The sequence below is a fragment of the Diabrotica undecimpunctata genome, chromosome 4 (assembly GCF_040954645.1).
Source record: "Diabrotica undecimpunctata isolate CICGRU chromosome 4, icDiaUnde3, whole genome shotgun sequence".
NCBI lineage: Eukaryota > Metazoa > Arthropoda > Insecta > Coleoptera > Chrysomelidae > Diabrotica > Diabrotica undecimpunctata.
Window position 1 is genome coordinate 131897812 of NC_092806.1, and position 13185 is coordinate 131910996.

Consider the following 13185-nt stretch of genomic DNA (forward strand, 5'->3'; position numbering starts at 1 on the left):
AACTCATAATGGGAAAAGCCAAAGAAGAAGAAGAAGAAGAAGCTAAACAACTACTTGTGCTAACTACAATGCTTAAAATATTTAGTTTTTTTATCAAAAAGTCTCTAAGAGGAATTTGGAAAATCGTAAACGATACCTCCTGGGAAGATCAAAGTAACTTTTTTGATAGTCAAACAACTTTAATAATATTTCGTTTAAAGACCAAATTACTATTGATTGCTTTGTTTATAAACTCCGAAAAAAATTGTTTATCACTTTGAGTCCATATCGAGTACCTACGTAAATAGCCAAGTACGTACTGTCTTTCACGTTGGACAAATTAGTAGGCAAAATTTCTTCAACTTGCATATTCCATCATTGTGTTAAATAGTATAAATTGCAAATTTCCATTAAGTTTAACCGCTTGCTTTGTCTTACTTTGAACAGTTCTTTAAGCCATATAGGATTTTCACAGATGGGTCAAAATTCATTTTAGGAGTTGGTTGTGCTGTATATGTCCAAAATAATCAAGAACACATTATGTTTAAATTAGACCAACAATGTTCAATTTATTCCGCAACAATGTTGGTGCTCTGGAATGGACTATTCAGAAGAAAATGTCTGATCAACAAATAGTAATCCTGTCGGATTCAAAATCTGCGTTGTCTGCTTTAGATAATTCGCATAAGTATATAATATACAAAAACAGTATTATCATCAAAATGTTAGAAAATTAACAAAAGTTACTTTTAAAAAGAAATAATTTCGTCTTTTTCATTTGGGCAAATGAATATGCTGGTATCTCGGGTAACACCAAAGCAGATTATTTGGTTAAAGCAGAGGCTTCAAAAGGATTAGAAATGAGTTGGCTTTATAGAAGTGATTTAGTCTCACTGCATAAATAAGAATTAAAAGAAAACTGGAAAATGCAATGGAATGCTTACTGTAACAAAAGTAACAACCTTTATACATGCTGTAAGAAGTCATCCCAATATAAGAGTATATTCAATGTATGTTAGACGCCTTGTTAAGCATGCTACTGTGAAAGCCTATCTTCATAGATTTAATTTAGGTACCGTTGCCTGTCTTGTGTTGTAATAAAGTCGCTATGAAAGGCACCTTAGCGTAAAGAGTATCCCTATATTATGTAATCTCTAGTTGGTACTAAATATTCACTTTAAGTTGTCAGGGCCCTGAATGTAATGAATAAAAGTATGGTTTCTTATCAATCTACTGATTCTTGTGATACTGATGTTTACAGTATATTTTTAGTTTACCTCTCGGCGAAGTACTATTTTGTTAACACAAATACAATAGGTCAATACATTATTAACAAATTTAAGTATATCGTAGCTGAATGAATCAAGTTATCCAAAGCCATTAATTAAATAAAAAAAAAACAGTTCTTTACGATTCATTTCTGTTCGGTTTTGTAATATTTTTCTTTCTCTTGATGTTTGAACTTTTGCACTTTTATCCCTTGTATAAATGATGCACCATAAGTGAAAACAGACATTACTCATAATATAAATATTCTTGTTTTAAGTTGTTATGCTTCTCTTTGATTTTTCAATATATTGACGAATAATAGGTTTAATTATTAAGTCGTACAGTTAGTCAGATTAAATTGCAGTATAAAAAGATCAACTTACAGCTACTCTGCTTTCTTTTAAATCGAGCCTCATGGCGAGAGCCTCTCTCATGAAGACATCGGGGTAATGACTAGCAATAAATGCCCTTTCCAATTCTTCCAGTTGCCAACTATTGAAATTCGTCCTACTTCGTCTCCTTTTCGACGCCGCACTTTCAGAATCGGCTTCTCCACTACTTCCAGCACCTGAAGCAAATAATCACTTTTAAAATTGTATTAAAAATATATTTATTTAATATTGTGTTAACCAAAACACAAAAAAAACTGCAGAAGCTACAAATTGTAGAGATGTCAATTGTATAAATGCAATTTAAAAGGCTATAAAATATTTTAAATTTTTATATTTGAAGAGTTCAGAAAACAAGTGGACCAAGTACACTTGGTAATATTTCAGTATAATAATAAGCAGTGTAAGTTCTAGTTCAGATAATATCCGCTAGGCAGCCACAAGTTTTAGTGTTTAGTGACAGATTATTATTTTCTTTCAGAATAGTACTTAACTAAGACCAGGTAGTGTTTGTTTATTGTGTACAGTTCTTTGTTGACGTGCTTTAAACCATTTAGTTAGAACTTTTGGCAGTTTTTTACACATTATTTTTGTGGGCTAGTTATATTATGTAATGGATATTTCATCTGGATCAAATAAAGAGTGGTAGCCAGACGAATTTGACAAAGGCAAATATGTTGTTATAGTTTTGTTTAGGATTCCTACTCAAAGTGTTTGATATTGGTTAAAATATCACAGAAAGGCCAGAGCTAGTGCAGTAAACACCTAATTTCGTATATTTTTTTACAGGGTGATACTTACTTCATCTGATTATAACAAAACTGTTCTGTCGACCAAATTGAAACGGAGGTGACGGCCCAAGATCCTGCTTACCAAAAACATTTCTCATTATCTGACTCAACCTAGTGCTTTAAGAACGACAGGTATTTAAATCGCTGAAATATTGGTTCAATAAGTTTTTACCAGACCTAAATCCCATAAAACAATATTTTGATGTATGCTAAAAGCGGACGATATAATCAAATATTTAAAATAAATTGGTTTTAGCTTAGTCTTACTCTACTGAAACTTGTTTAAGACTCTCTATACGATGTGAAACAATTGATTTAAAATTTATGATACCATGGCACTCATTTCTTTCCAATGATAATGAATTCGATATGAAACATGGGCTCATCAATGTGCCTGGTAACTAATACATCATTAAAATTGTAAAAGTGAAAAAGCCTGAGTTTGAAGTTGTAAAACTACAACGAGAAGAGTTTTTAAGCACAAAACCCCTGGAAGATTCAATCTCAAACAGGAAAAAGGACATCCTTCTTCTTAGGGTGCCTGTGTGTTCCGAACGTTAGCAATCTTTCTGGCTATAATGACTTTGTTGGTTGCTATACGGAATAGCTGTGTTGAGGTCTTTATATACCATGCTCTCAGGTTAGCAAGCCATGATATTCTTCTTCGTCCTAGAGCCAGTTTTTCTTAAACCATGAGATCAACCATGCCCCTAAGGAACATGTGTATACCATTGTAAAGTGGGATCCACATGTCCGAAGATCAAACCGGTCACACTTCGCAATTGAAGTGGTACCTATCTGACCCTCAGGCTTTTGCTCCCTCCTCCTCATCGTGTGACTTACGTGAGGAGGCTTATAATCTGAAAGTTACTTTCGGTGCACTGGGTAATGGAACACCCTCTGTTTTTATTGACTGTGGTCAGGCCACCTAACTGTAGGGGTAGCACACATATCGGTTTTTCTCCCTATTTACTTTACTGACTCTATTGAAGTTACTTTAACTTAACATCTGGACTGGTGCCCCTAAAAGAAGAAGTGTGTGTTCTGAACAGAGAGCCACCAGCCTGAGCTAATGACTAGACTTGACTTGACGACTTGACTTGACATCTTGAAAAATGTTACACTTTAAAACCCACTATATTGAAAATATTCAATAACGCCTGCTTGGATACCTTTTAATCCTTTATCCTTATTTATCGCTGTCCACGCCATTAATTATAAATGATAAAAGGATGCAAATGTATTATGGCTATACAAAAATATAGAATCAATAAAGATTTATAATATTTTGACCAAATAATTTAATAATCCACAAGCAAATGTCACAATTAAAGCGTAAACTTTAGTTAATGTACATACTCACTAGTAATAAAAAGTACAACTCATACCATTTTTGTTTTTGTATATTTGTATGTGAAAACTAAAATTTCGCTAATGCAAATTAGCAAATCCTTCGAACACTACATTTATGAATAATTATTGTATTGGTTACAGTGCACATTAATTTCGAAATCAATTAGATCCGTTCGATTTTCAGCAAGATACGGTAAATGCTGATAATAGTCGCGCAATCACATTAGCTAAAATCGCTCGGCCTGAATAAACTATTAACACTACTAATGACAACGGCGTTAAACGTAATAGTTACAAATTGATAAAGGTTCGCATTAACAAGTAAACACTGCGATTTGTCCGATCGAAACACAAGCGGAGAGGTGGGTGGCAACGACTGAGAGAAGAGGTTCTAATTTATTGCTTTGTTGAATCCATTTATTTACACTTGTCGTGTTCATCCATTTTTTTGCATGTCTGTTATAAGCTTTTCGTCTAGTATTTAAAATTGCTCTTTCTATATTTGGTTGTAAAACCCGGAATCTGTTAATTGTTTTTTCTGTAAAGGCCCGCGTGTGTGCTGTGCTGTAATTCCTTTAATTTTGCACTTCATTATCAAGTTTATTTTTCCGAACAAAATCCAAATATATCTGATTCTTCGATTTAAATGTACATGTCTTTTTATGCTTTATGAGATTTTTTGCCCTATTTAAGATTATTTATCCATTTATCCACATAAGTTTGTGTCTTCAAACTTACTTACAAACAGAATATTTTTGTATGCCCATATTGACAGTTAAAAAAACAGCATCAACAATTTAATTCCATTATTTAAATTTTCAGCTATTAATTCTTTCATCTTTATGTTCATTCCTTTATTTTCTCGGTTTAGTTGCTTCAAAATATCTTAGAAAACAGAAACAATTTTGACGATACTACCTTCACATTTCTTATTGTTTTCACTCATTTTACAACATTTGAATGCGAAAACCTTGAATTATCCTATGTCCGTCTCTCCATAAAATACAACTTCGTCATTATTAGAACAGACATAATGATAAATGAGGTGTCAAATGAAAGCTAATAACCCAAAGATGATATTAAAGATGCTGCAAAGTAACAAGAATGGATAGGAGAAGTAATGGCGAAATAAAGCAAAGAACATCAATAGAAACAGATATACTAGCATATATAGAACAAAAAAGACTAAAGTGTTATGGACATGTAACAAGAACTAGCGACAGCAGATGAATAAAGATAATAACCGAATGGAGCCCCATAGGAAGGAGGAAAGGAGGACGACATCGAAAATTCTGGAGCAACGAAGTAGACGACGCCATGAGTAAGAAAGGCCTAAAATGGGACAACAGAGGGAGGTGGAAACGATTGAGCGAGGGAAGGCAGTGAATACTGTATAATCCCTGTATATGTGATATTAAAGGGAGTAAACCCATGAGTTGGCTGGAATTAATCGGTGGGATAAGTAGTCCTCCTTTCGAGTAGGGAAGTTTATGTTCCGTTTAGGTAAAATCCTATAACATTGACCTTGTGTCATTAGTTTATCAAATATAACCATGACTGTCATTTAATTCAAAGGTTTTTAAACCTATTTTCGTAGCCAGTTTCAACTACTCTTAAAATGTTTTAGTGATGATTTTCTGACTGGATCGAAAAGGTTTTAAAAAATTGTAATCTGTTTGAATTAATTTTAAATATTTTTAATAAAATATACAATTATACAGTGAAAGTCCTCACTTCTCTGTAAGTTTTTTTATTTATTTCTTGTCTCCACGATATTCTTAGTCTTCCCTTTTTCCTGCGGTTGGTGGGGATCGACTTTAGATGCCGCTGGCTCTTTGGTCATCTATAATCATTTATCCTTTCGATACAGCTATGCCATTTAAGCCTTTTGTATTCTATAGTTTCCAGGTATCTATGATCACATTTCTATGCCCATACACTCTCTGATTTCAGTATTCCTTACACTATCTGTTTTAGTGATTTGGCAATCTACGCCAATAATTCATGACCATGTCTTTTATTTTGGATACATTTTTTTATTTATTACCCAAAGCTCTACACCATTTGTAGCAATACTTTCTATGTTAGTTTTGTGTATCCTAATTTTTGTGTTTCGAGTGATGTATTATTCCAGAGTATACTATTCAGTTGACGTATTGCTGATTTTCCTTGACCAGTTCTAGTAGCTATTTTTTTGGTATTGCGACCATCGTTTGTAATGCTTGCACAGAAATATTTATAGCTATCACTATTTTCAATTTGTGTGTCTCTTAGTTTAAGTGCCTTCTTTCACCTCCCACTACTACATTTTCGCAATATGTCGTAGATATCATCTTGACCTTCTATAACTATTACTTAGCCATCCGCAAATTGCAAGTTATACAGTTTATGATTTTCAATTTTGACACCCATTGGTTCATATCTTCTGTTTTAAATATCCAAAACCCCTTCAAATAAATCTTAAAGAGCGTAGGTGCAAAGCAGCAGCCTTGGCAAAGTCCTTTGGCCACGTTTACCTTTTTGTCACTTGTGTATGTGTGTGTGCTTGTATGATTTTAAATATACTATATATTTAAATATATAGTCGATTAGGGAACAAACCTTCGACAAAAGTTTTATAGTCATAGTTTATAGTTGATGTCTTGCGCCAATCAGGAAGATATTTCAAACGCTGTGGTATAAAATCCAAAGAGTTTAATAAGTATTATGGTAAAAGATAAGTGTCTCACATTTCGAGGAACTGCTGTAAATTTTAAAATATTTTATATATAAAAAATCGTTACATTTCAAACAAGTCTAAATGTTGTTATGATGATTTCTTTCCGATCAACTACAAAGTTGGTTAAATATATCGCATTTTTTTAAAAATAATAGATCCAAGCTAACAAAGATAAGTCTAGACACGTCAAGAACTACCTAGAAAAACTAGAAAGAACTAGACAATTATCGCTTAAAAAATAAAAACGCAAAGTAAATATCATCAAAGAACACGCAAATGTCTAAGTACTTTGAATAATGTATAATTAGAATTAATGTTTACTTTTTTATATATAATCTGATACAAATTCTAATTTTTCACTACCTACACGATACATTAATATTCTATATTAAATAGAAGGTGTCTTTAATAATTAAATTCTTGATTCATAAATTCTGAAACAAATTGAAATAACTAACATCGCACTATGCCCACACCACTGGAATAGTTGGCGGCACTGCTAATCCATCGGCCAATGGTAACAAGGCAATCACCATCGATGCATAAATCAAGTAACAATTGAATACGATTCAATTCGACAATAACAAATTAGTGGAGGCATTTGCATATTGGATTTTACGCCAACAAACGAGAACCTGCCTCGACGGTGGTTGACATATGTAATTTGCTTCGAATGGTGGTATTATCGAACTTGAATTAAATAATTTTACAGCCGCAGTTTGCCATTGGAATTTGTTCTCAACTGTATTTGTGTTGGTACAGTTTTACCAAAATTGTGTTATTTCATATACATAAATTTTGCAAATAATCATTTTAAAAACAGTATTTGTTTATTACGTTAAGTAAGCCAAGTTTGTGTTCTTTATAGTAATAATAATTTCTTTGTCTTTATTCTCATAGTTAGTTGTATGGTGTATATATGAGACCCTTAACATAGGTCACTAGCACTATATTTCAAATGCCTCTAACCGTTTTATGACATCTTCTGCGATGAGACACCTATCTCTATAATTGTTGGGGTTTTCTGTATCTCCTTTCTTGAACATTGGTATCATTATGCTGTTTCTTCATGCGTCTGGTATCTTGCAGTGCAGTATTAGTTTTATGGCTATTTCTACTTCCTGAAAACTCTTTTCTATTTTGTGTCTTAATTCAGGTACCTGTTTGTGTTAATTATTATTTTTCTTTACTTTAAACAGTTCCGTCAGGTGTCTTTTCCATTCGTTTGCCGGTATGTTATTGTATTCCTTCAATTCTGCCATTTCTTTCCGTTGGTTTCTTATGAATCTTTATATTTGTTTTTGTGTACCGTAGAAGTCGCTTTTGTGTTCATTTTTGCTTTTCTTACCAACTGCTTTGTTTTATTTCGTATTCTTCTATAGGTGTCTCGGGATTCTGGAGTATTTGATGTTTTGTACTTCGTATAGGTCTCTCGTTTCTGTTTATATTTCTTTTCTCTACTATGGTGTATTGGTATTGTTTTCTTTGTTCAGTATGACTTTGCGTTTATCTAGAGCTTCTGTTGCTGCTTCTCCAATGTTGTTTTTAGTTTTCTCCCAGCTCGCGTTTATATCTTCGATGTCGTCTATTTGTTGCAGCTGTATCTTCTGTGCTAGCCTCCTTTGGTACATTTCTTTTGTAGAGTCGTTCCACAGTGATTCTACATTGAATTTTTCCTCGGTGATTTCCTGTAGAAAATGTTTTGGTGTTATTTTTATTCTTATCTTTGTTTGTACTAGTTTGTGTTTACTGCCTGCGTCTGCTGAGTTTAAAATTCGGATATCTAGAATCTGCTTTGAGCGGATTTTTCTATTAGTGACTATAAAGTCAATCATAGATTTGTGCCGAAAAATGTATTATTGATTCTCAGTTCGTTAAAAGCACATAGATTAGCCATGAGTTCTCTCATTTGCGTTGACATGGTTTTCATTAAATCTTTGTTTTACTCCTGAAACCATTTCATTTCCGATTCGTGCGTTTTTATTCGTGTACTTTTTATTTCTTTCTTTTTATTTATGTACCATGTCCTTTCAGAACGTTGGTTACCATCATAGCTATCTTAATTTTATTCACTGCCACCCTAAATAGCAAGCTTGTATCAACACCATACCAATCTCGCAAGTTCTTCAACTATGAGGTTCTTCTTCTTCCTGGACTGCTATTTTTCGTTGCATGATATTTTGTAGCAACCTATATTTGGGACCTCTCATTAAATGTCCGAAATATTCCAGCTTTCTCTGCTTGATGCTTTTTATCATCTCAGTAGTCTTGCTGAGTCGTTCTAGTATTGTCTAGTTTCAAATCTTCTTCACCCAGGAAACTTTTAAAATTATTCTATAGCACCACATTTCAAAAGCCTCAAGGCGATTTAGATCGATTTTATTCACATTCCAGGACTCGCCACCATAAATTAAGACCGAGAACATGTAGCAGCGAAGTAGGCGGATCCTCAATGCCAATTTAAGGTCTCTGTTACATAACACCTTGGACATCCTTCTAAAAGCCACTCTAGCCTGCTCTATCCTAGATCTAATTTCGCCGTGACTTTCTGCGTTACAATTTAATTGCTGTCCAAGGTAAACGATTTTATCAACTCGCTCAAGTTTGGTATTATTTACATATATAGACGGTTTTACATGCTGTTGTTTACTTATTACGAGTATTTTGGTTTTCCGTATGTTTAGATCCAGACTTGCCTCCCTAGAACTCTCAACGACACTATCAAGTAGTGTTTGCAGAACTTCTTGATTAGAAGCTAGGAGTACTGTATCGTCCGCATATCGCAAATTATTGATGACTTCACCGTTCACAAGTATTCCTTCTTGTTTTTCAGAAAGTGCTTTTCTGAAAATTCTTTCGGAGTAAAGGTTGAAAAGAGAGGTCAAGAGGAATCCCTGTCGTACTCCTCTTTTAATATGAAGAGGCTGTGATTCCACACCATCTACTAAAACGGATGTTGTTTGATTCCAATATAAATTTGCAATTATTCGAACATCTCTGCTGTCCAAGCCAACTTTTTATTTAGGAAACTAAATTACACGTGGAAGATTATTGACACAAGCCAGGAAAATGCAGCGTCAATTTAAGCCCAATCAGAAGAGATGTCACAAAAAGATAAGTAAAAACCAAGTAAACAATACTGCATTTTATAATTATCACCCCACAACGATACATTAAAATAATTATACTTTGCTTTACAAAGAGCGATATCTTCACATAACAACACCAAGCATATAATTAAAAACCATATTCTTTTTCAGATAATTATGTTGTAGCTAACGATTGTGAAACAAAAGTTAATGTCATAATATGTACTTCCGTATATCTAATTGATAATTATGATTTCTCAAGTTCATAAAAGTTAAAACATTAGTTTTCATGTCGAGTCTAATATAAAGATTTATGGCATAAAGAATAATTCATCTCATGAGCTATTCGAAAGTCGTTATATAGACTTGTTATGGTGAGTAGTTACAACTTTATCGAGATTATGTGATAAGCAGTGGCGTAGAATACTCATCTGATATTTTATGACGAACATAAGAAAAATGACCGCCAAAAGAGGTGAATCAATTCCATAATTCGTTTGAATTTTAACAAAATATTCTTCATTGTGGTGGTTTAACTCACGAGAGACTTATATTTTTTTAAAGTCAATTCCTCTGAATTAATTTATTCATTTATAAGTTCAATTCTCTATAATGCTTTGCAGAATTTATTTGTACCATTTTCTTCAAGTTATCCGTTTGTATATGTTAAGTAAATCTTTTAATAATATTTGTTTTATTGGCTCCCAACATATGAGGTCTTTCCTAGAAGTACGCAACCCTCATTCAGAAATTCTTGCATTCTATATGGAGTACGGGCGTAATTCTTTCCAAACTTGTGATATATGGCGCATTGTCTTAGATCTTTCTCATTTTTGTGTGCTCGGTTCTCGCGAACGGTTACTGCTACTCCTGGTATTAGTAAATTTCCTAAAGGGGCGTTTAATTCTCACCAAATTAGTACATGATCCATTCTGTTAATTTTATTTATTGTTCGTGGTAATGCTTCATAAAATTGTATTGAGCTGCACGGCTCTCTCAGTAAGACAAAGAAAAAGTATTAAGGAAGAAATAAGAAAATACAATGAAAGTCTAGTAGAAAATGCAATCGAAAACTGCAAAAACTGTAAGAGAGCAAGAAAAGCATTAAATATTGGGAAGAAGCAAATCGTTGTTATAACAAACGAAAACACCAGAATTACAGCCATAAATGAAATAATAGAACTCGCGACTAAATTCTACAGCGAAAGCGAACTATTTATACAAAGTAACTAAAACCCCAAGAAGATATACCAGAAGTCTTTCCAAAAGAATTAGAATCGACAATTACAAAAATAAGAAGCGGTAAAGCAGCTGGAATAGATGAGATAATAGTGGAATTGCTTTAACACGCTGGCAAAAAATCTTGGAAAATCTTAGCAGGCATATTAACAAACGGCCTAAAAGCAAGATGCATAACAGACCACTGGAATACAGCAAATATAATTCTCATTCATAAGAAACTTAGCAAAGAGGATATCAAAAACTAAAGACCTATACGTCTACTACCAATCATATACAAGATATTCACAAAGATAATCAACAACAGATGCATTAGATGCTGCACAGTCAAGAAAGCAGGCTGGCTTCTGAAGTGAATTCAGTACTATGGATCATATCCATACGTTTCGAGAACTAATGAGTAGAGCTAAATAATATGAAATACTGCTAGCATTAACCTTTATAAATTTCGAGAAGCCTTTCGATTTAATATATCCGAAGGCAGTAATAGAAACTTTGACCAACAAAGTCATTGACAAACCGTACATGGAAACTTTAGCAAATATATACAGACAAGCAAAAGTTAGGGTGAAAATTTATGAAAACACTCCAGAATTTCCCACTAAAAGAGACGTCCGACAAGGAGACGTAATATATATATATATATATATATATATATATATATATATATATATATATATATATATATATATATATATATATATATATATTGTTATGATTCTAAAACAGATAGAAAATAAAATAAATTTTTATTTTAAGAATACCATGAATTGATAAATATTCAAGAACCTGTATAGGTTAAAACTTTATAAATATAATGTTTTTAATAAGTAAAAGAAGTAAAATTAGACTTACAATCAATTTAATTTTACCACCAAAACAACCGGTTGTAAAATTAAATTGATTGTGAGTAAGTCAGATTTAATTTTTTTTACCTAGTTGAAATGGACTCACACAAGCAACACATTCATGATTTGTATAATGTTTTAGTTGTAATAAGTGTTTTCGGAGAACAGTGGATTTAAAACAGTGAATAGTTTCTAAGAACGTTTGTATAGAAAAACAATTCGGGATTATTTAGAAAGTATTGTTTAAAATTTTACAAATAATTATACATGGTTTTGTAGTAGATAAGAATTCAAAATTATTGTCAGATATATAATAGGTTGTTTATTATTTTCAAGGAGGCATTTGCCTGTAGCAAAACAAAAGAAAGCTTAGTTGATATCATATCCTGTTAATTAGGGGAAAAACCAATTGCAGTAAACACGCTTGATTTCTTGAAATTTAAAATTAGGAAAATTTGAAGTTTGATGGTGGGATGAATTTGTATGCATGAATGTTGATTGGCTAGAAAGTACTAGGGGAGGAGAATAGGACAGTCGACTTAAAAATTAAACCAGGAGATTTGTATTATTGCGTTTTTAAGATCGAGAACGAGAAGTCCACTTTAAGAACAGTGTGTGGAATCATTATTGTGTTTTTAACAGCCAGAACAAGAAGTCCAGTTTGAGAACAGTGTGTGAAAAATAAGTATAAGTTTTTGTATGTGAGTTTAAGTTGGTGAGCAAAATAGCTGTAGACTAATTGAGACCCAGGTCGAAAATCTCAAACTCCTTGTGTCCGAAGAGACTCCTAAATCTATAAGAAAAGGAAAAAAGTTATATAAAGTTTGTACAAAATAACCAATAGAGGTGGGAGACGCAATTTGCGGAAAGAGTCCCATTATTATTATTGTGAAACGAGTCTGAGGTGATTTTTTTTAATTTGGAGAGAAACTGAACGAGTGCTATTTTTTGTGTAACAGTTTTTGGAGGGAGGAAGCAGACCCACACGTGTTTTGGAAAATTGGACAGTATTTCGGGAACACAATCAAAGATTTCAGATATCCAAAGAAATGAAGCACACAGAGCCATCAGCATTTATGAAGCCAAACGGATTGTTGAAAATTTGATTCTCAGATAGCTTATACTCACACATATTTTACCGAAATTATTTCAGAGTATATACAACGTGAAGAATAATACTCTACATTACTTACCCCTATTTGAATCGAAACCCGATTTGTTTATAATTTTGGGACATGATATAATCTAATAAATAATCTCTAGCTTTAAATATGTTTTTCCTATTACTTATTGTGCATTTCAGTTAACAGCAACAAACAATGGTTAAAAGGGGCATGCTGTAGATTTATTTTAGTAATCAATTGCAGAATGCGCCAACCAATTCTTATCTAGGAAATTTTATTTCGAGTAACGAATTGAATCTATATATCATATTACGAAAGCGGAATAGCGAAGGTCCGGAATAAGTCAACAAAATTATACGGCATTCGACATGCACACTTATCTCCA

General features: G+C 32.8%; 1 protein-coding gene across 1 annotated transcript in view; it reads right to left on the minus strand.

The window, feature by feature from the left end:
- Positions 1 to 13185, minus strand: part of LOC140440053 (homeobox protein unc-4-like) — a 147667-nt gene that overhangs the window by 45181 nt on the left and 89301 nt on the right. Inside the window, exon 2 of the mRNA XM_072530299.1 lies at positions 1632 to 1816. Within this exon, the coding sequence (XP_072386400.1) occupies positions 1632 to 1816 (185 nt within the window). The remainder of the gene's footprint in view (positions 1 to 1631; positions 1817 to 13185) is intronic.